Source organism: Dermacentor variabilis, chromosome 6 (genome assembly GCF_050947875.1).
Source record: "Dermacentor variabilis isolate Ectoservices chromosome 6, ASM5094787v1, whole genome shotgun sequence".
Classification (NCBI taxonomy): domain Eukaryota; kingdom Metazoa; phylum Arthropoda; class Arachnida; order Ixodida; family Ixodidae; genus Dermacentor; species Dermacentor variabilis.
In genome coordinates, this window is record NC_134573.1 from 51,494,054 (window position 1) to 51,518,620 (window position 24,567).

Consider the following 24,567-nt stretch of genomic DNA (forward strand, 5'->3'; position numbering starts at 1 on the left):
TGGACACCGCTTAGAAAGTGGCCACTGGATGGACCGGTGCTCTTTTCTCCGAGCTTCTTCGTCCGATGCCTCTATCTGGCGCACCTTTCAAGTGATGGAACGTGGTCGGCGCCCTGCAGAGCCTGCAGCCTGCGCCTTGTTAGCATTTGGCCAGACACCAGCAGTATTCACATGAGCTGTTACCCACATCTTTTTCCTGCTTTGGGCACAGTACCGCCTCCTTTCATTCTTCAACACTGCCTTCCCACGGATGCAGGTACGCCGCCTACGCTCTCTCACCTGGAGGGTATGCAAGCTGCCTTCACTATGCCTAAATTTTTAGCGGCAATAGAACGGTCGATACAATGCAAGGTTCCAAGGCCAGATGGCATACCGTATGAATTTTATAAAAACAGAGGAAGGCAATGTTCTCAATGAGCTGCTGGGGCCCATAAACAAAGCTTGGTTTTCAGGAGTCATTCCTGATTCTCGCGGCATGCAGAAATAGTCGCTGTTCCCAAACCCGTAAAGCCCCAAAACAATATTGCTCATAAGTGTCCATTACCGCCAACCTCAACTTTAGGCAAACTGATGGAGCTTATGCAAGCGACATGTATTACCTGGTGGCTCAAACGGATGTTCGACATCCGCCACCAAGGTCTGTGAGTGGTGACGCTGGCTAAAACTTCCAGAAAGGGGATGAGGAAAGTTGATTAAGAAAGTGGACGGGGAAACGGCGCCGCGGTAGCTCAATTGGTAGAGCATCGCACGCGAATGGCGAAGGTTCCTCATCGTTCCCCACCTCGTGCCAGTGGGGCCCTGGAATAGGGGCTCCAACCATCGTGCCTTATTTTATTTCCATTGAATAAAGTTTTACTCTCTCTCTCCCCACCTGCGGCAAATTGTTTTTTTTATGCACTTTAATTTCCATTTATTTATCGTTTCTTTAATTAGCAAAAATATTTTCCCCTATGTACAAACTCGGCATATAGTAATAATGGGTGACTTTAATGCAAAAGTGGGGAAAAGGCAGACGGGTGAACAGACAATTGGCAACTGCGGTGTCGATTCTAGAAACGCTAGAGGAGAGATGCTTGTAGAATTTTCATCAAGGAATAAGCTGAGAACAATGAACACCTTTTCAGGGAACGTAGGAACCGAGAGTTGACCTAGAAATACACTAATGGTGAAACAAGAAATTAAAATGATTTCATGCATTCTGCCGGTGCCAGCATAGTGCAGCATGTACAAGTGATAGGTAGGGAAAAGCGCAGTGATCATAGGTTAGTGAGGGCTAGGATTCACCTCAGCTTGAACAGAGAAAGAGTAAAAATGGTCAAAGATAAACAGGTCAACTTAGAGGCAGTAAGGATAAAAGCAGACAAATTCAGGCTGGTACTTGTAAACAAGTATGCAGCTTTAGAACAGAGAGATCATGACGTAGAGGTAATGAATAAAACCATAACTAGGCTGCCTTCAAAGGCAGCAATTGAAGGGGGAGGCAAGACACCAAGGCAACCAGTAGGCAAGCTCTCGCAAGTAACAAAGAACCTAATAAAGAAACGACAAAGAATGAAAGTGTCCAACTCAAGAGATAAGTTAGAATCCGCAGAACTGTCAAAACTGCTCAACAAAGGGAAAATAAGCTATATTAGAAATTATAACATGAGATATCCTGAAGAACCCGTAAAAAATGGATGCAGCCTGAAATCAGTGAGAAGGAAACGTGGTATAAGACAAAGCTAGGTGTTTGCACGTCAAGATAAGCAGGGTAATAATATCAGCAATCTCCGAAGGTTTAATAAAAGCAGCGGAAGAGTTCTACACTGATCTCTACAGTACCGAGAGGAATCAGGAGTATTCTATTCGAAACACTATTGAACACCATACAGAAACTTGTTCTTTACCTAGATATGAGGCCAGAAGGTCCTTGCAAAGCATGAAGCGGGGAAAAGCGGCAGGAGAGGATGGAATTACAGTCCATTTATTCAAAGCTGGAGGAGACATAATGCAAGGAAAACTGGCGGCTCCCTATACGAAGTGTCTATCGACTGCAAGGTTCCCAGAAAACCAGAAGAATGTAAACATTATACTAATCCACAAAAAGGGAGACTGTAAAGAACTGCAAAATAATAGCGTCATTAGCTTACTCCAAGTATTATATAAAATATTTACCAAAATACTCTCTAATCGACTAAGGGCAATACTGGACTTTAGTCAACCAAGGGAACAGGCTGGCTTCAGCAAGGGATTCTCTAGCATGAATCACATCCATGTCATTATTCAGGTTATCAAGAAATCCGCTGGGTACCATAAGCCTCTCTATGTGGCTTTCATAGATTACGAAAAGGAATTTGATTCAATAGAGATACCCCCAGTGATAGTGGCATTACGTAATCGAGGAGTAGAGAACGCTTACTTAAATACCTTCGAAAATACCTACGGAGGTTCTACAGCTACTTTGATTCTACACAAGAAACGCGGGAAGATACCTATAAAGAAAGGGGTCAGACAGGGAGACAATCTCTCCAATGCTATTCACTGCATGCTTGCAAGAAGTATTCAAAATAATAAACTGGGAAGGCTTAAGAGTAAGGTTCGACGGCAAATATATCAGCAACCTCGGGTTTGCCGATGACATTGTTCTATTCAGCAACGACGCAGGGGAATTATAACAAATGATTGAGTACCTTAACAGGCAGAGTGTAAGAGTGGGGCTGAAAATTATTATGCAGAAGACAAAGATAATGATAAATAAGCGGACAAGGGAACATGAGTTTCATTTCGCAAGTCGGCCTCTAGAGTCTATGAAGGGGTACGTTTACTAGGTCAATTAATCCCAGGGAACCCTCACCATGGGAAGGAGATTCGCCGAAAAATAAAAATAGGTTGTATCGCATACGGCAGACATCGTGAGCTCCTGACTGGGAGCTTACCGTTTTCATTGAACAGGAAAATATACAATCAGTGCATTTTACCGGTGCTGACATATGGGGCACGGACTTGAAGACTGACGAAAAAGCTTAAGAACAAGTTAAGGACAGCGCAAAGATCGAGGGAACGGAGAATGCTAGGCATAACGTTAAGAGACAGTAAGAGAGCGGCTTTGATCATAGAGCAAACGGGCATAGATGATATTGTAATAGACATTGAGAGAAAAAAAAACTAGCGCTGGGCAGGTCATGTAATGCGCAGATTAGATGACCGTTCGACCGTTAGTTTGGCAAAATGTGTACCAAGAGAAAGGAAGAGCAGTAGAGGATGGCAGAAGACTAGGTGGTACGATGAAATTAGGAAATTTGCGGGTGTCAATTGGAACCGGTTGGCGCAGGGCAGGGGTTATTGGAGACCGCAGGGAAAGGCCTTCGTCCTACAGTGGGCATAAAATAGGCTGATGATGATGATGAATTACCTCTACGTTGTTCATGGTATCACTGTTTGTTGGATTCTTATGATATGACTAATAAAAATGGGGCCCCTCGTTTAACAGCCTTTCTTCTCGTTTATGGTGGCTAGAGTCAAACTCATGGTGTGATCCGGAACCAAATCGGATTCCATGTTTATCTAGGTGCCGAGGATGGTCTTCCGCACCTTTCTTCTATGGTTCTCATGGGAGGCCACTCCCGAGCAATTCGCACACTTTTGGCAAAAGGTATTCGTATAACCATGTAAGTCACGAAGCAATAGTTGGAATTCTACATTGGCTTCAGTCCCCTAGCCATGTCTGGACATTCGTCGAAGCCTTCTGTGCGCTCGTGCCTTCTTCATTCGCCTAGCTGGCCAAGCAGCAGGTCAGTTCGTCGTACATTGGGGTGTCCCATAATGATTTGTGCTAGCACCAGTCCATTTCACACATCGCCTTCCTTCCACTTGCTTGGAATCAGGCGACGTTACATAACGCACAGCACATAATGTATGCAAATGACATCACTATTCGGTCAGTTCATCCTGAAATCTGCCACAAAGAACAAGCGCTCCAAGGGGCTCTAAAGGTGACGCACGACTGGTGTGCTCATATAGGGCTTGAAACTTCCAAGGACATGACGACGTACATCTCAGTGGCGAGCAAGTATGGGCACCGTCTACTGGCACTCCGGCTTCTTCAGTAAATTCTCAATCAGCAGCCACTACATGATGCTTCAACCCTCCACGTACTCGGCCTTGAAATTGATTCCTCCGGATCTGGGGTACCATAGGTCAAGAATGCAAAGCAGCAGGCTGCAGAAACGATACAGTTGACGCGTCGTATTGCGAAAAAATCTGGCGGAGCGAGCACCAACATGGCTCGCCTTCTTGTCAGTTCTGTATTGCAACTACGACTCGTCCACAGAACTCAGTTGCATCCTCTCACGAAGACAGAATGGGCTCGGCTTTAGGTCATTAAAACGGAACCCATGCGGCCCATAACCGGTCTACCACGTCTTATTACGTTGCCAACCTTACAGGCCCAGTCCCAACTCAGCACAATTGACGAACACGTGCACGAACGTCGATGCATGCGCGCCCTAAATCTATCAGATTTCTGCTCGGCTGTTTCACTGACCTGGTACATGGGATACGAAATAGACAATCCAGGTTCTACGAGACCCGATGTAGCTCCGTGGAATAGGTCACAATTAGGCGACAATAAGCCTCTTGGTCGTCTGTATAGCCTGGTTCCTCGCCAGGCGAATGCTCAAATTTTCCGCCTTATGATCAAGACGATGCGGCTCCTGTAGCATACACTGACGCCAGTGTTAATGGAACCGGAATTCACACAGTTCTCTTGTGTTCATTGATATGAAAGGCAGGCTAGACGTACTCCTATGTTGCAGATTCTGCACCACCGACCTATCTTGCCGAGCGTGCGGCCATACAAGACGGCTTGGCCACGTTGCTACCTACTTTTATAGCTGCTCGATACTCTCAACTCATCATTCGCGCGGACTCTACTGAAGCCATCCACGACATGCGTAGGACATCACGGTCCACTTTACTTTCAGGTAGCATTCACCGTCTTACTGCCACTACGAATATCCTGATAAGCGGCCACTGGGTGGCTCGTGCAGTTGTTCCGGGTCTCCCCGAAGCAGGCATGGCAATTCACTCGCAGATTACAACGTAGCTACATCCGCTTTTACCTGAAGACGCCTGCACGCGACTGATCCAGGAAAAGAAAAACCTCCGACGTACCACACGAGCTCTTGTACCTCCTTGGGGATCAGACCTCCATGGTGAGTTAACCCGCCGAGAGGAGGTTCCGTTAAGGAGGCTACTTGGCGAGTTCGAGCTCACCCGGTCTGTGACCGCTCTCTCGCCACAACAGTACCATCCTCCTGATGGAGCATCGTGCCCATCTTGTAGCACAAAAATTGAAAATGTGACATTGACATACCTACTATGGACATGCCCAAGACTTCATCTAAGCCAACTCCGCCACCTCCTGGCAACAGGCTTTTGGCCTGGCCGCCCACCCGACCTTGAATGCTGGATTCATGGACGACAGCATCGTTCAGTTCTAGACTTTTCGCACGAGTTGAATCTGTTCGTGTACATTTAACATCCTTTGTATTATGCCTGAGGGCAAGCTTTCGAATTAAAAGAAATGTTATTTTGACAATCAGTATAGAACGTATACGGTGCCTAAATAAGGAGTTACGGACAGTGACTTTCTCAACTGTTTCCGGAGCGCTTGAAATAATTAATGTTTCTACCTGATACTACGATATGTTTAAATTGTGTCAAGCATGAAGTGTTTTAAGCCTACGTATTTTATGGAATTTATACATCCGACGAGAGTAACTTACTTGGTATTTGGAAAATTGAAGTTATAAGTAGCTGTCATTTCTTCTGGGTTGATAGCAGTTCGGTTGGCTGACATGCATTCGAGAATAGAGTCGTTGTCAGAGTCCGAGATAGCCACCGCAAAAGCGAAGCTCTGAAATACCTGCAGTAGAAAACACAATGAGCCCACATGCATGTCTGCTGAATCAGGGCGCCACAAGGATTTCAGTCTACTTTTATGGGAAAGGAGATAAAATTCCGTGAAAAACTAACTCTCGAATTCTCGGCAGTTTCTACCTCACAAAGATAATCGACGTTAATGCTATTAACCTTGAGGCAATGCAGCCACACACCTTACATCGACATCCTGAACGCGTCATGTATGAGACGTGTATGCATCCGGGCTGCTCTCTCGAGCCTCCCACTAGGCACGCTCCGTCATCTGATGGCGCCGTTGAGAGGTGCCCAACAGGCGCGTTTGTGAATATGTACTAAGACAAAATTTTCTGAATGTAGAGGACATCGGTATGACTAAACGCGGCACCAAAAAGCTCTTAATTTTTTACCGTTCATGCGTGACACAAATTCGATGGGACGCATTCAGTGGCACTTCCTCAATTGCTCAAGTTGGCGTCAAAGCATTCTTTCAAGAGCGAACATACCTGTTGACACGTACAAGTGGCACAGGTTGGCGTCAAATATAATCTGTAAAAAAACGGAACGAGCCCGAACGCAGCGTCGCAAGTAGGCTTGAAAGAGATTCTTAATATAGTGACACACAAGAAGTTAATAAACCTGCTCCGAGCGTTTGTTTGAAACGTAGTTCCATCAACAGAGCAGCCAAATGTTCGCATTATACCATTGGCTTCCGAATGCCCAGGTTGGCGGGAAAGGGGTTAGACGCGGATTACTGTAGAAACGTACCGGAAACAGGGTGAAGTTTACAAAAAATGGTAATTGTAATGATATACATTACCATGGAAAATTTTCGTACGAAACATGAAATAAATATGCAAAGAAATGTTAGGGGAGACGACCGACACTAAACAGCCTTCGGATGCATGCTACACTGCTGCAAGTATTTATGCAGTTTCCTGGAAGAGATAGATTATTAACGAACTTTTAGCTCTGTGTAATGGTAGAACGGCCAGGAAAAGTGATTGTTTCTCGAATTGTTGTACTAGGTACTAATTGTTTATCTGCCTTTAGCCGAGTACACTCGGTCTCATAGGGCACACTCGACCTGAAAGTCATTTAAAATGTCTTCGAAACAGTGAATGTGAGAAAAAACTGGTTAAGCTGTATCAGGAACGAAGCCGCAGTAGGTTACGCAATATGTCTTGCGAGATCCTATGAGGGTGTATGAGCGCTGTCGGAAGAAATGACCTCAAAACCAGACATGTTTTACTTATTCATAGATTGCAAAGCTTTCGTGCGTAACTTGCGGTGCACCCAGTGGTAATCATAATGTATAAATTTGAGATCGTGCTCACTCCGAATTCCCACAGGGCCTGCGTGTTCAAAGGTGGGGGTTGTGGATTGGCTGGCGTCCGTCTTGCTGCCCGAGTCTCCTCACGCAATTTCTGGACCCTACAAGTGCAACGCAGCGTTGCCATAGGACTCCTCAATGTTCTGCTACAAATTTCCTAATTCTACGCCTTACACAACCAAATGGTCAGAGGTTTGAGTATGAGTATTTATGCCCACTGTTGAAGAGTGAGCTTTTTCATGTGCCAACACTACCGCTGGCATCGACAGGTGCTCTACCAAGCTACGCCTCGCTCAACATAGAGCGGGCGATGACTATCTTCGACTGCGTCATGTGTGGTGCGACAACAGTGCCATCTGTGTAATTAAACTATAGATGACCCTGTAATGAGCTTTTTTCTCTACGGAACGATAACAGAGCAAGGCACATGAGCAATAGTACTGCAACATTATAAGTTATATTATTATTACATGTCCTCGTTCAATATGGTTTGTAGATCTAACGGTAGAAAAAAGACCGCCAAGGGGCAAAGGAGCACAGTCGTACCTCACATGGACGCCTGCTTTTCTCGCTATTTTGTGTGGAACATTGTTTGGAAACTCCGCGAATTTGGTAACCTCGGATTCCTGAAGTTGCAAGGCGTCGTTTGACACCAGCCAAGACGTAGTGAATAGGACTACAATCGAATGATCAAGCCCTGAACATTCTGTGACCATGCGATCCAAGATAACCCTAACGCCGTGGCACCCGTGGCACAAGCGGGAGACCAGCGGCTCGCGCCTGCAGGCCCGCGGTACACTCGCATTGCTCTCTCGCAGTAGGAGTGAATCACGCAGAACCAGCATCTGAGGCGAAGCGCGCACGCTTTTCAGGAAACACAGATGGCGAACGCTTTACAAGAATAGCCGACAACGGCGCGAATGGAGGTGACCGGGGCTAACTCCGATACTATACCACAGTGGGCATGCGACGTGAACAGCGGCAATACGACAGGTAAAGCCCACATCGAGTGGCTACAAGTTGGTCGTAAAGACAATTAAGCAAAAGAAGACAATAAATCTCCCAAGGAAAGAGCCATAGAAGTCCTGAAACCAAACCCCAAAACTGAAGCACAAGCACTCCCCAGCGTCAACGCATTCTGAGGATGCGACCGTGCCCTACTGACGACTTCAAAATTGTGTTCCGCCCTCAAGCAGGACTTGACCTCTCAAAGCACACACTCATCGCAGTGACACATGTCATCGAAAGATCCAGTGGTTTCATCCAACAAGACTTTCACGATCACGTCCGTGTACAAGTGCAGAAACTAGAGAATGTGATCCTCGCGAGCACAGCAAGTACGGAAGCTTCCAAATGGCAACATATCAACACCATACATCTCGGCGGAACCGTCTATACAGTAAATCCCCACAATCGACACCCAGATGATGTGTACCGCGGAGTGATATACGGCCTCGAACCGGGTAAAAGTCCCGCGGAGATGATGCCGTACTTCGAGTGGACTCAAGGTACATGGTTCTCGGCCCACGAATGCTAGGATCTTCAACATCCGCGGTTATCAGCTTCGACGGACAGCACGTCCCTTATTACCTTACGTACCAGAGTGGTGATTACAAATGCAAGCCCTACCGAAAATCCGTCCAATACTGCAGAACCTGCGGCGCCATCAGACACCGACAGGATATCTGTCCTCAGCCGAGAGCCAACTTCTGCTACACATGTGGGCGAGAGGGAGTCGCGGAAGAACACGATTGTCACCCGAAGTGCAAGATTTGCGGCAGACACCACGAAACGACAGACAAGGAATGCAAGAAGAAACTCCGTAACAAGCAGCCCCCCTACCAAGTAAGAAGACAGCAGCTTGACAACGCTCGCGCCCCAGAGAATCACTGGAGCTCGAGCACCGAAGACTTCCCCGTGCTGGTTACAACTTCGGACAGCTCCCATGTGGGCCCTCGCCTCGACAAAGACCTGGCCGGAGACGCTCTCGCTCTATATTAAGATCGGGCTCTACGAACGGAAGCAGCGCCTCGAATTCTTCTCGCGACCCGAGAAGTTTGGGTGGGACAGCGACGACACGGACTCTCGAACATAAATTACAGTGTCTACCGAGGACGATACAACAACAACCGGTAGCCGAGTGCAACACCCCAGAACTCCAGGGAAAAGTAGCTAAGACAGTAGAAGAAAGCATACTAAAACAGGTAGAAGCCAGAATAATGAAGCGGGTAGACGAACGGCCGCAAGCACATACAGCGAAGATTCTCAACCTTGTAGAACGACGCCTTCAAGTCTTCGAGGAATCCCTCACTATAAAACCTCTCCTATCAGCAGACAGAACCATAGAGACAATGGTAACTAAAATCATAGAAAAGGTAGAGCTGCTAACGCGTATGGGCACCACGCGTGACGCCAAACTGCATGGCTTCATGGCACAGCAACACAACTTCATGCCATATGCTTACAAGGATTTCGTGACTCATGAACATCTGGCGGAGCAGTTAGGAACCAAACGCAAAGGACGAAAGACACCACGAGTGGAATCCACGGAGGATTCTTGCTCCACAACACCAAGCCACCTACTCCAGGTGGGGGACAACCATCAATATGGCGGCTCCCAAACGTAGACATACCGAGCCGCTTTCCACCCTCCGCATTTGGCACTGGAATTGCAGATCCTATAGACCCCGCGCGGCCAATCTCAAGAATATCTGAAAGCAAACAATCCTGACATAATCGCGCAACAGGAAATCAACACCCAGAAAATAAAGCTCCCCGGCTACGACACTATGGCACACACTGCGCGCACCGCAATTGATGCAAAGAAGGCAGCAACCGCACAGCCTCACGAAATTGAAGACACTGAAATCGAACACACCATAGTGGAGGTGTTGCCAACTCACAAGAATCAACAGAGCCTATACCTGGCCAATCTTTACAGCCCGCTGCGGGAGCAGCTACTCCACTACGACCACTTCATCCTGTACCATCGCAAGCACGTTAACGGCAGCCGGCTTGTTGTAGTAGGGGACTTTAACACCTCACACGCAGCCTGGGGCTACCCCAATACCACCAAAAAGGGGCATGGGTTCACGACGCCGCAAAGCAGCAATGTCCCACGTCATGGAATGACCTGCTCCAGCTCACCCGAGTGGAGAACAGCGTGTCGAGGGACACCAATCCTGATCTCACGCTCACTCGAGACGTGCGAGAGGCCACATGAACCCGACTCCCGGACATGCTAGGGAGCGATTACCACATAATTCAAATCGAGGTTGAACAATCTCACCGCGCGCTCAAGACAGCAAAGGCATGACTCACTGACTGGAATGCTTATAGGAATGTGCTTGACAACGATTCGGACATCAAAGACATTCAAGCTTGGCTGAACTGCATCGTAAAGGCGGCTGACGGCCACATCAGGACGATACAACAAGGCGAGGACCATCCGGCGGTCGTTAATCATCTAATGCACTGATGGGAGGCTCGGTGATCGCTCCTCACACGATGGCGACGCAAGAAGTTCAACCGCAAGCTCCAGCGCCGAATTCCCCTATTAAGCATGCAGGCACAGGACTACGCTGAACAGCTAGCGAGTCAGAACTGGCGATCCTTCTGCGGCCAACTTCAAGGGATCCTCATCACAAAAAAGAATTGCCATATAGTTCGAGCTCTGGTGGACGACACTCACACCAAAACCCAACAAAGACATCTAATTCACTGACTAATCCAAAACTATGGCGGCAGAGAGGACAAGCTACTCCAAGAACTTCATAGGACGCTACACGGCTCAGCTAACCCACAAACCACTGCCACCAACCTTTCCGCCCCCATGGAGTACAAAGGAGCGCGGAAGGAAGAGCTCGATCGGCCTTTCACACAGGCAGAGTTACAGGCAGCCCTCTCTCTAGGCTAACACGCAATACGAGCCCGGGCAAAGACAGAGTCACCAACAAGCACCTTTGACAGCTACACACTCGGGCGCTGACGGCTCTCCTTCGGTACCACAACGACTGCTGGATTAAGGGCGAGCTACCAAAAGCCTGAAAACAGTCGGAGGTGACCATGGTACCCAAGCGAAACAAACCCATCTCCATCGCTAATTTCCGCCACATCTCCCTTACATCCTGCGACGGGAAACTGCTTGAACACATGGTCACAGGAAAACAATCGCTATCCGCACACCATGTTCAGCTCCTGCCAGATGCTCTCCACGCAGGACGTCCTCTTCCAGCTTAAGGAAGATATTCTTGACCATTTGAGCAAGCACAGCGAGTCTTCCATTCTAGCTCTAGACGTCAAGGGCACCTTTGATAACGTGAGCCATGAAGCCATTCTTCATAACATAGAAGATATCGGCTGCGGCGCCAAAACTTACGCCTACATGAGCGCTTTCCTCACCACCCGTACGGCCACGGTGGGGATTGCCAACCTCCGGCGCAAGACATTTCACCTACCTAACAGGGGTGCGCCACAAGGTTCGGTAGTCCCGCCACTCCTCTTCAACATGGCCCTCCTCACAGTTCCCCGCCTCCTAGAGACCGTTCCAGGGATATTCCATGCGCTGTATGCAGATGATATCACACTGTGGACGAGAGGGGCGAGCACGGGCGACCAGGAGCCCCTTCTTCCGGAGGCGGCCAACATCATCGAACGGTACCTCAGCATCTGCGGCCTCCACTGTACCCCGGATAAATCCCAGCTGTTAGTACTCGGGGCACGCACCCAGGGCTGGCCCCAGGACACGACGAACCGTACCCACAAGTCCTTCTTCAGGGAGTCCCGATACCGAAGGTCGGCTTACTTCGAATTCTCGGAGTTCTTATACACAAGGACGGGTCCGGCTCCGCCGCAATCCCCAGACTACACAACACCGTGGCCCAGCTTACTCATCTGATACGACGGGTGGGCAATCGCCGTAATGGCCTCAAAGAGCACGACACCTTGCAAATGGCACAAGCCCTCGTTTACAGTCGCATTACATAGGGAACTCCTTAGCTCAACCTGAAGACAGCCGAAAAACAAAAGCTAAACCTCCTAATACGAAAGGCCACGAAGCTCGCCCTAGGACTGCCCACAACCACCTCCACTGAGTGATTGCTTCGCTTGGGAGTTGGCAACACCTAGGGAGAACTCGCGGAAGCGCATCTTATCATCCAGATTGGGACTCAAGCTCACAACCACAGGCCGAGCAGCCCTCTGACACACAGGATACGTAACCAACCTAGAACACGATGGCGAACGCAAGGAAAAGATCACGTGGAAGCTCCGAGAATGTCTACAAGTTCTTCGGATACCTCGAAACATGCATCCAGAACACAATCGAGGCAGACGGCTCGCCATGGTAAAAACCATCAGACGCAAGCACTGTAACGACCCGCAGGCGCACTACGTTGACCCAGCCAAGTATCCGGGCCGAAATGCCTTCACCATCAGCGTCACAGACTACAAGGGTACGACACTGGCGTTGGCGACAATTCTCGCCAAACGTGCCGACGCAGCTGAGGAGGCCGCTATAGCACTCGCCACCCATACAAGCGAGGATGCCGTAGTGGTCTTAGCCGACTTTCAAACAGCGGCACATAACTACAAGGGCAGGATCTCCATAAAAGCGATCAACATGCTGAAACCTGGCGACACTCCTCCCCCTACACCTGCATCATGTGCGTTTCAGGACACGAAGGACTTGAGGGGAATGAAGCCGCACACCGCGGCCCGTGCAAGCGTAAACCGGAGCTCCTCGCACGAGATTCTAAGCATGTCCCACCCACCGAAATCAGCGGAGGAAACGAAAACAATACCGCTAACTTATCAAGCACTACTGCAGCACTATGGGCTTGGACGCAGAGTATACCCTCCACCACATCGAAAACTAAAGAGAAACGAAGGCACCTACTACAGGCGACTCCAGCGCAATACCTTTCCCCATGTAAGCTTACTCTCATCATTTCTACCCGACGTTATACAGCTACACCTATCCACACTGCAACGTGCCAGGCAGCCTGCCTGGCACACCTCCTACTCCAATGCAAGACAACCCGAGAAACCATCACAGCGGCACAACTAGTAGCAGCAGACGCAGACCCAAACCTCCTCGCTGAAACGTGAGAGGCTGCGATCTCTAAGCGGGGCCTGGTCGACCAGCGCGAACTCGTCGCCCGGGCCCGGAGGGCGATTCAAGCCAGAAGGCTCCTAAAGTAAGGGATCCTCCCACCTTGACTAACGAGTCACTGCTTGAAATAAGGGTATAATTCTCTCTAACGGTAAGTGCGGTTTTAGCAAGCGACTCCTCACGACGACTGAAGTGAAAGTGGGACGAAAAGCCAGAGTTCTGGCATAAAAGTGAGCAGTCATAAAGATAGCAAAGTATTATACCACTGCACGAAATAAGCGTCCTAGATTTATTTGCCGTGTGAACTCCGTTAAAAACGCGTTTATTGCTTAGGCTAACATGCACGCTGCCACGCGGGAACAGGCAAGCTTGACGGACGCTACCGTCTTGAAGAGTGACACCAATGGTGAGACACGACTTCGTGGTGTCACTCATTTACTCGCCTATGAAACTTAGGGGGAAGCTTTAGATCGGGTGCTCCTATGTATGTGTAAAACGAGAATTCGCTGTTCATGGCAACCATAGCACCAAATTTCACTAGGATTGTTTTATTTAAAAGAAATACGCAAAATTTAGTTACTCATTCAATATTCACACGGGAGTGTTTTTTGGCATTCAGACTATTAAACCAATTATTTTGCACAGAGATGTCCCTAATGCAAGAATGTATTCATCTCTAGTTAGAGCACTATAAAAGGACGCTATAATTTTTACACACCATATAACTTCGATAGCATATGATCCAAGTTGAACGTGAGGCACACCCGCCGTGGTTGCTCAGAGGCTATGGTTTTGGCCTGCTGAGCACGAGGTCGCGGGATCGAATCCCGGCCATGGCGGCGGCATTTCGTACTTAAATTTAGGTGCACGTTAAAGAACCCCAGGTGGTCGAAGTTTCCGGAGCCCTCCACTACGGCGTGCCTCATAATCGGAAAGTGGTTTTGGCACGTAAAAACCTATAATTTTATTTTTTTTAATGTGAGGCAAGGAAACAGTTTTCTTTGAAGCGAAAATGGACTACTTTTTCCTTTTGTCAGTATAGAGTTAAAGACACTCAGGCACAACCCGTTCATAAAACTCCTCAATTTATACCCTCTTTCTTTTTTCACATCAACAGTGTTGTGTGATCAGCATAATAAAAGATGGACCCTTCAGATATTGAAAAAAAATAGATTGTAGGGATTATTGTTATCAACACAAAAGACATGCGGTTCTAGAACATTTCCTTTAGTGACACCTGTTTTAATGCTTTGAAATTCAGACTTGAATTGACCTAAGTAAGCATATTGGGTCCTCGACCTTAAATACCAGTCATGAGCTTCAAAGCGGTTCCGTCCACACTGTGAAATGAAATGCAGATGCGATTGTGTAAAGTCGCTGTAGGAAGAGCGGTTGACTTTGCATGAAATGTGGCTCTATCGTGGACAAGGTGCAGTCTAAAAAATGTAGGCTGATCCTACAGGTAGCTCAGTCTCAAAAAAGACGGTAAAGAAAAGTGAGGGTTAAGTATAGAGTTCTCTATAAGAGCAAGGTGATACTAAAGCAGGGTAAGCTAGGGTAGGTAGGCTTACGGTGATTGAACTGTGGATGAAAATGAAGAAAGAAAGACACGGCCTTTTAAGGCAGTCTCTCTTTCCTCCCGAATAACAAACATGGAATAACAAGCCACATGAAGAAATACTTCCCGGAGGGCATTGTACTTGTTCGATGGCAACCGCTGTTGATTCGACTTCTGTCTTTTTTTGCAACATAAAAGTTCGGCAGCCTCTTTGAGAAACTTGGTCGAAGAAATGCCTATATTTTTCGGATTTCATAAGTGGTCCTTCCTGATGAATTAGTTAAGCCTCCTTCTGAAAAAAAAATTGTGCAAGGTGCTTCTCAAAAAGGGCTTTATGGCATTTAGCACGTTATTTAGATAACTGATGATACGGGCAAGTACCCCTTGCAGTCCACATTTATGAAATCTCATCGGGGTCTATCAGACAAAAGTGTTATGTTGAAAGAGCCGTTTGGAAAAATACATGCATGACGCAAGAGCGACACTGATTTTGGGCAGCCAGCATCTGTGGACTCAGCTCGGTAATGTCGTATTAGGGATTCCGTTTAACCCAAGACGTGTTTACAGCTGTGAAAATTATAGCAATGGACACCTTGAACAACAGGATAAAACTCTTCGGTGTTACGGCATGCTAAGAAAGCAGAGTATGGTTTTATGGTGAACTATGCACTTTGTAAAAAGAGAGACTGCAAGCGGATATAATTTCAGCCTGCAAGATCCTGGAGAATCCCGAAGTACGCCTGGCAAAGTATATGGCGGGAAAGCATTTGCTTGTTTTTACATAAAGAGACGTCGCTGTTTTTCTAGGACTTGAACAAGAAGCTCCCATAGGCTCTTAAAAACTAAGAGGCCCTTAGAAAAAAAAGGAGAAAAAAAATTATAGGCCACACTATCTTAATAACTGCATCCAACCGTAGGCGCCCAACAATGTGGCGCTTTTTAAGCTTATCGGTGCAAATATGTTAACAAAAATAATTCTACGTTCTGCAAAACACCTACACTGATTCTCTTTTTATGGTGTTTTAGATACAGCTCCAAACCAAAGATGTGCTACAAAACTAATTTGTCCGTTACAAATTGAGAAGGCAATATACTTACTTTTATAAACGCACATGTTGGAAATCTTATCAATATGCCTTTTCACAATGCCGCTCCAGTTGGTGTACAAATTTGAAAATATTATATGTAGCCATTCCAAACGGGACGTGAGGTCCTGATTTGGGAAAGCTTTGCTAAACAAATGCCTATTTTTTTTTCAAATGCATTTATTTCCATTCGAATAAGCGAAGCTAAATCACATATTTTAAAAGAATAAAGCCACGCATAAAGATACGTAAAAGCTGAAAATGCTAATGTCAAAAAGACTTTCGTGGACATGAATTACCTGGGCACGTCAGGCGAATATGCGAAAGGGAACGCCAGCGCAATGCTGACTACAACAAATAATTCCATGCATTGAAGTGTCGTGCCATGGTTGATGTATTTGAATTCCTGACTTAAGGTTGTCGTGGCCACCTGTTGTTTTTCTGGCTTCAATTCAGTGACACTCATGTTTAGTATGTTTCAAGTAGAGCAGCAGGTGGCGGTGTCTATTAGCCCGTGTCTTTTGTGCCGGCGGCTCCTTTTATGCCAACAGGAATTATGACGTTTGGCGAAGCTGCGTACTGTTTTCTCTTCTAGAATGTTCGGATGTATGTTAGCTTACAGTTGGGCGATGTTGGTTTGCTGAACGAACTGCGCCGTATACCAGAATTGGACGTCAGTAGTTGCGCCATGATTACACAGTGAACTTCCGCTTAGAATGGAAACGCACAAGCACTCCAGGAAAATGTTAGTAGTGCCTGGGCGTCTATTTATAAAACAATAATTTATCCATGGAAATTTCAGTCGGCGCTACTATGTCGGTGCTAGATGTTATGAATTGAAGGGTCGTCACATGCGGTATATATTTTCTTTAGCGCGGTAGTGAAGAGCCCACTGATGACGTAGTAGTCCTTTCTTCTTTCAACTAAAGCAGCCACATTCTGGCCATCGATAAGTACATTGAGGTTAGCAGTTCCTAATCCTTCATTGACTATACAGTGATCCAGCAGAACATGGCTGCGTCGAATTTCCCCTATGCTGTGAGGTTGCATAAGCTGGTCTTTATTGAGCTGCACTTTTTTAGGTGTGAGGTTCCCTGTAAACAATGGCGTGTCAGCCTTATGTCGGAGTAATATTATTTGCAGTGCCGTCGTAAGCTGCGGAGAATCCCAATCAGTTCGACGAACCCCAGCCGCACTTCCACAGTTCGCTGCTTTCAGGTTTTCTGCTAAAGACTTACAGACCGATCAGGGATCCAACTCGTACATTCTGCCCTTCGGTGAGAGGTTGTGGCCTGTTGATGGCCATTAGAAACGCGACTGATATCTTCCTCGTATTGTAGCTAGGTAGATGTCACTTATCGTGCGTCTTTGTGTGGGCGAGAAGCTCTATCGTGAATCTTTGTACTTCATACCATTTGCTGGTGTGCTCACCGGTGACTCCCATGGTTTGCTTCATAAGAATCGAGGAAAAGCGGATGGGGTTTGTGAAGTACTAAACTTGTGTTTGTATGTAATGGGGGGTTAGGCTCGCCCCAGTGTAGGCTGTAGCCACGATTACACAGACAGAGTGTCGTACTTCGAGCACTGAAAGCAGTTTGCGAGCTAATAGTAACTCCTTAATCTCTGCACGATGTTAGCAGCTGAGTCTTTCAAGAATGAAACGTTTTTGCAGCTCTTTCTACAGAATGGCTGTCGTTGTCTTGCATGCGCTAGTAATTGGACTTCACTGCCTGGCATAAGCATTCGGTCGTTATGATGCTTTGGCGGTTGTAAAGCGTCACTTCGGTCATGGTGCCTTCCTACACAATATGTACTAGAAAATTTTTGTGCCAGTGTTACAAAAGCACTTGCTGCAAGAGCCGCATCAAAAAATCAATTTTCTTTTTCTTTTGACATGGCACAGTTAAGAAGCAGATGTTAATAGCAGGTCTCATCTATGGAGATTGTGAAGTTTGTATTTACTACACGATCAAGCGCGTTTAAAATAAGTTTAACGCATTTTCATCGCGCAGCGCTCGAGAAAGTGTTAAAGAACCATTGCGCAATATCTGCCGCGCTGATATGTTGGAATCACGGTCCCCGAGCAAACTCCTAAAATGGTGCAATAAACACGAGAAAGCCGCAACGCTTATCCACAGTGTTCCGATTGTTGAAAATAGTGATGTTTTCTATGCTTATGGAGATTTCTCAAGTTCTTCAAACGACCATTGTTGGAAAATTGATACGGTATCAACTCGCGTAAAGAATGATGAATGAATGTTTATTGCATTTCCTTTATTAAACCATTCAGGGCCGAGGGCACTGCATAGGGGGAGTGGTAAATACAAAATAATGAAGAAAACAAATACAGTGGGTTACATGAATTTTTAAATGGCAGCTGTATATATAATATTAGCTCAGGCTTCACGGAACTGTTCAAAATTAGTAAGGCCTACTACTTCTGCGGGAAGATACTTGAAGTCAGGTGAGGTTCGCGGCAGGAATTATTGTGAGAAAATTTTAGTGCTGCATGACCAAATGCAGACATTGTACAATGATCAGTACAATGGTGATGATGGGATACACCAATTGGACGGGGGCTGAGGTGATCTCGTACAGTATGATGATGGTACAACTTTTGGAAGATGGCAATACGAGATGCTTTTCTGCGAGATGCCAGTGATGGGAGGCAAAGATTAGATTCCATGTTCCTGCAGAAAATCTGCTAGAAATCTTTCGTGCCAGTGTTACAAAGAGCCCTTGCTGCAAAAGTCATGAAGCCTTTGTCAAGAAGCGTTTATATCATGAAGGCTTTATATGGATATATTTGTTCTTGGAAACGCTTCATAAATATTGCAGAAAAATGTGGAACGGTACCGCAGAAGACAAGTCACGTCAGACCAGTGAATCTATTACCAAAAACTGATTGTGGATTTTGGGGTAATATACATATAGCTCAGATTTAGAACACTGCTTCTAGTTAGCCCAGGGTATCCTTCAGTCCGGCGCTCAATTTCTTTTCGTTCACCATGTTGGAACATTCAAAAGAGTCCAATTGAAAGTAAGTTCCTGTACATTCATCCGCTGAAAGTCGATCTGAATTGCTTTATTGAGCAAATAACTGCATATATAATGCTGCGAAATAACGTATCACAGAGGCAGTGATGTGCTTCTAAAAACAATGTCGCTTACCCCTTCACCGACCACAGTGGCCGCATATCGACGCCGGCGAAATGCAAAAAATAAAATATTTTATATTGGTTTCAAAAAATCAATTTGGTCAAGAAAGGCAAGGACTAACACATCTCTTATACCTAAATGTGCACTTACTCGGCATTAAACAGACATTACAATGCAAATCATAGCTGATTTCCAGCGTTTGCAACGCAGTTGCATATGCGGCGCAATGGCTATTGCACACTGACAGGTAACTCGATAGCCAATTCAGGCACATGTTCAGTCCACTGAAAATCTTCTAGCACTACATTTCTTGTTCCTGCAGAATCATGAAAATGTTACGGCGTGAGAATAAAAGATAGTTTGCAGTCGTTCAGTTACGATTGTTAATTTCACAGCATCTGGACTGGATGCGAATATTCTCTACAGTAATGTCGGAACTCTCTGAGACTTGGCGTGCTCGGACAGCGCCTCTTCAGCCACAAAAAATACGATGTAACACATTGTAGAAAACAATAAAAACGCAATATTTCCCCGCAGGGGCATCTGCGGAGGCGGGCGTTTGGTGAGTTGCACCACCACGTAGCCGAGCACATTGGAGCCTTATCCTCATGCACTTAACATTGCGTGGCTCAGCCGTGTCCGGGAAAAAGGACATTTTTGGGGTTCAGCTGGCACCGGCAGTTTGGGCCTTTACGGCCCCTCGGCGCAGGCAACACGCCCCTTTGACCTCAACTTCCCGTAGGCGGCATCTACGGCCTGACCCACCCGGCAGAAATGGATAGTTGCCTTTTCGTATCCTGCCCTGCAATTTTCGTCTTTCCCTCTCACGTTCTTTTCATCCTGTCTTTTCCTCTCTTCAGCATTACTTCCTATCTTCTAGGCAGCGAGAGTTAAGCCTGTGTGAGTAGCCAACCTAGGTTATGCCACATCAGGTAATACTGGTGCCCTGCAGCTGGCGTTTGCAGGGCCAGCTTTACATGTGCTGCAGCGTCCCTTTATGGAGATTGATGGAGGGTGGCTGGGGTTAGTGCCAAAAAAATGGACTCAATTATGGCGAGTTCCTTCGCCCCACTACCTGATCACTCCATAAAAACGGGCGTACCGATGAAACTTGCAGTTCTTGGTTCGCCAAAAAGAATCTTTTTCCCGATTTCATTTCATCCATCAAGGGCCACCAGTAGCTACATGTTTTATATATCACCTCTTGGTGTTACATCGTTTCTCCTTATAATATGTCATTTATGATTTTCCAGCTATCTTACGGATAAAGTTGCGCACTTCCAACGAAAATGTTATAGGCCTCCAGATAGCCCTGTTTCATCGATGAGCATTATTCCTTTACGAACGGCAGTTTATTTTCATAGCCTTGCTGCTTCTTGCCCCTTCTTGCCATTGCGCCAAAAAATTACAATCACCATCATCATCATCATCACGTTCCCATTTCCCTCGTATTGTTTGACTAACACACTTTAGTACTGTCCTTCAAATGTGCAGCACATAAAGATGTTTCAACATGCATGTGATATGTTTCAATATCGTTATTTTTATTAGTCTTCTTTCTTTAGAGTAGAATCTTAGCGTGGACAATTCTGCTCACGGTGCCCGTGGGGGGTCTTCTAACCTTGAAGATAAGTAGAGCTATCAAACTTGTAGTACAAGCTCCAACAGCGCTCGGAACCATTATTGAAATAAGTTTCTTCGTCGTACTAGTTCATTTTCGCCAAGGATATTCTAGTACGGCGCCATCTGGTAGTTTGATTCTATAGGACAACAAAGTTTTCACAACTCACGATAAAGCAAGGAGCTGGCTGAAAAGGAAAGTGCGCGTATTTCTTGCCATACCTTGAAGCTGTCGGGCACCACGTATGGTAGTTGCTGAGGTCCTCCAGGAGCTCCAAGTTTTCCGTGTACATTGTACGTAGCCAAAAGGACTCCGAAAGTGAGTGTTGTGAAGATTACCATATTATAACTGAAAACACAAGTAGAGCGTGCTTGACTGGATATTGAGCTCATGTGTAAAGTGATGTACAAAATACAATAACTACCACGTGCGGAAACACAGTATTCTCCACTTGTTGGGCAGCGCTAACTAAAATTACAGTTCTACCGTAAGTCTTCAATGAAGGTACACTTCTTAACAGAGTTACTCTGTGGGCTGGAACTGCGGTCATATTTCCCAAAGGACACTTCTTTTACTGCCATTGCAAATTCAATTACTGTTCCATACTAAGAAGCAGTTACTATGATATTTTAAAAGAATAGATTTCTTTTCTCCTTTCACCTGTTTTCGTGGCTGGCTGTCGGTGGTCAGACTTACCGCCGGTACAAAGGTGCCGGTGCAAAGGACGCTTGCACTTTTGCACCTGATTGACGGCGCCCCGGAATGTGTTCATCGCCGACCGTGGCTCGCTCACTTTCAATTACTCGGCTACTCCGAACCAATTACTTGAGGCACATGTGCTCTTGCATCTGACACTTTAAACGCATAGATGAGGCGATGGCTCGGTCGAGTAAAGCATTGCGCCTTACGCTGGCGCATTCTTCTATGTCTGCTGTTCTAGATTACTTCCCTTTAGCACACGCTGTCAATTTCACGGCAAGGCAGATTTATGTGTTGATATGAAAGCTAGACATGAAAACTGATCTGCTGCGCAGGCTTTTTTTCTATACGCCCATCCAAAATGTATGTCATAGAAGCCAACCATGGTTAATTGAGATGTCAGGAAAGAATAATTGCGAGAGGATGTACATAAAAAGCACAATAAAAGAATTAAGAGTCATTCAATGCCAACGGTTACAACCGCGGAGCTTGAGCAACTACCATTTCTCTCAAAAAATTACAAGAAGATTTACAAGTATTCCAGCAAAACTTTCAGAATATTTTTTCAAAGTATATTGAGCGGAAAAATTGTTTTATGGCCCCCCGTTAAGACCATTTCAATTTCACAATACGGTGGAAAACCAAGAGCGAAAAAATTCAAGAAAATCGAGCGTTTCGAACATTCTTTCAAACATTGCGTTTTGCAGTGTCTGAGGATGTTGCTTTCATTATAGAATAGTTTCACAAAATTATTTTCTGTTCTTCCATCCATTTCACCGAGGTAAATATGCGCTAATTATAGCGCTCTCGGGAAATTGTTCACCTTCGCCGCACTCCTCGCTGTGCAGGGCCGAGGCAGTCACTCTCAGACTTCTGCAAACAAGCACTTACCAGAGCCCCGCGGCGCTGCACATACTGTACCCCGAACGGTTCCCAAGCCCGGACTGCCCTCTGTGTGGTGATTATGCGGACTTCGAACATGTCCTGTGGGGCTGCGCCTCTGGCGGTCCCCCTTTCACTCAAGAGGAAATGATGAAGCTAATTAGGGCCCAGGATCAGACCTCTCAAATCCTGGCAGTCCAGAGGGCTCGCGAGAGGGCCGCCAAGTTCTACGTGATGGTCCCCGAGTGGGCCTAGCCAAGTGACGTGGAGTTTGCTTAAGTCTATAGTGGACCACATAAAGTGGTTTCACTCACTCACTCACTCACTCACAAAGACGCTCACAGGAGAAAGCCTGGAATTCCCTTTATAGAGCTGTCCTTAAAGCATACTATCTTCTCATTTTGCAGTTTGTTTAATTTGCTGCTCTCACGATCTCAAATAAAAGCCTAACTTTGCCAAAAATGCAATTTTAGTCCGTGTTTAGACGTTTGTAACGCACTTAGGGGGCCCAGAAAAGATACACCGTAATGAGGATATAATTTAAAAGCGTAACAACTTTCGCCGAAGAATTATTATTTGCAGTTATTTGCGTTATCACAGAAAAATTATAGTGTCTCTTACGATCTCTCTTAAGAGGTGAAAGACGAAACCCTACTCTTTCTGTTCTTATCATTCGCCTCTTTCTCTGGGCGTCTTCGCTTTCCCTTTTTTGTTTTAGTCATTACTGCTCACTACGGTACATGTTTAATCATTTGTAATCAATTGTGGTCATTACGAGCCATCTTTAGACATGTTGGTCATAACATAGTCATTAGATGTCATTTCAGTAATTATTACTAAATACTGGTCATTACTAAGCGTTTCAGTCATTTCGGAGTTATTACTAATTATTAAAACTCATTTCAATCATTATTAGTCATTACTGCTCATTACTAAGCTTTTTTAGTCATTTCCAATCTATTGTGGTCATTACAAGCCGTCGATAGACATGTCGGCCTTAACATAGTCATCATTAGCTATTACAAGTCATTTCCGTCATTACTAGTCATTACTGGTCATTACTAAGCATACTAAGGTATATCTAATCAATTGTAGTCGTTAGGATTCGTCGTTACATATATTGGTCATTTCGTAGCCATTTGTAGACATTACAAGTCGTTTCAGTCTTAATTAGTCATTACTGGTCGCTGCTAAGCATTTTAAGTCATTTCTAATCACTTCTAGTGGTTGTAAGTTGTCCTTAGAGATAGCGATAATCTCACTGTCATTACTGGTAACTGCAGTTGTGGAAAGCAGGAACGTATGCAATGTGGCTTATAGCGAAGGATTCCACTAGCCGGGTGAGGCTTTCTTCTGTCGTGCCTGTTGTTCTGTGTGACACCCTCTTGACACAACTGGAGGCAGCGCGAGCGAAATAAGATCAATGCGCTCATACACAATGCGCACAAAGCAGCACTCGATCTTCTCCAATGCACAAGCACCTAAAAGCTCCTGGCTCGGTGTTACATCATAGGTCGGACACTGCGCTTGACGCAGGTGAGGCAGGCACAAGCTGACAAGCTGGAAGAATGGGCTTTTATTTGCAGTGCACGTCGGAATATAAAGACAGGTTAAGGAAGGAGGGGAAGGGAAACAAAGTAAGAAAAAACAAGATAGGCAACCAGATTGCCACGTGTAGCTGTCGACTTCAACTGGGAAATGATAAGAAGAATACGGCAGTTTTAACATTTCTCTATCAATAATAACGAAGACGCTGCACAGGTCTGCGCTCTCGTGTTGAGCGTAGGTTCAGCGTTTCTCTCTTGGGCGTCCAGGGGTTTGGGTGATGACTGACGCTGTGGTGGTGACGTTTCACGAGTTTCCGCTATTGACTCGGGCGCTGCTCCGGGAGTTTGTTCCGGAGTTCTCGAGATGGACCAGCTTTCACTTTCCCTGTGGCGTTGGGTAGCCGTTGGGTCTTTCCTTGTGTGAACTTGAATGACGTGTCGCCGAACGAGGCCCTCAGGCCTCGTTCGGCACCATCACCATCCACCATCCTAGCTTCGTCTGCTGACATAACCATGACCGTCTTCCACTTATCACCATTACCAAAGTGACGGACGTAAACATTTGTGTCCTGGGCAATGCCCAGTCATCCAATGTTCCCGATCTTCCTGCAACTAAAGGGGGAAAACATGTGTCGAAGCGGGACCGGATTTGGTAGCCAAGAATAAGAGCCAA

General features: G+C 46.2%; 1 protein-coding gene across 1 annotated transcript in view; it reads right to left on the reverse strand.

Moving 5' to 3' along the window:
- LOC142584163 (uncharacterized) overlaps nt 1-21,633 on the reverse strand; it is a 30,673-nt gene extending 9,040 nt beyond the window's left edge. The window contains exons 1-3 of the mRNA XM_075694332.1: nt 21,427-21,633; nt 20,988-21,114; nt 5,766-5,905 (exon numbers count right to left, since the gene is read on the reverse strand). Of these exons, the coding sequence (XP_075550447.1) occupies nt 5,766-5,905; nt 20,988-21,107 (260 nt within the window). The 5' untranslated portion in view covers nt 21,108-21,114; nt 21,427-21,633. The remainder of the gene's footprint in view (nt 1-5,765; nt 5,906-20,987; nt 21,115-21,426) is intronic.
- Nucleotides 21,634-24,567: the final 2,934 nt, after the last annotated feature.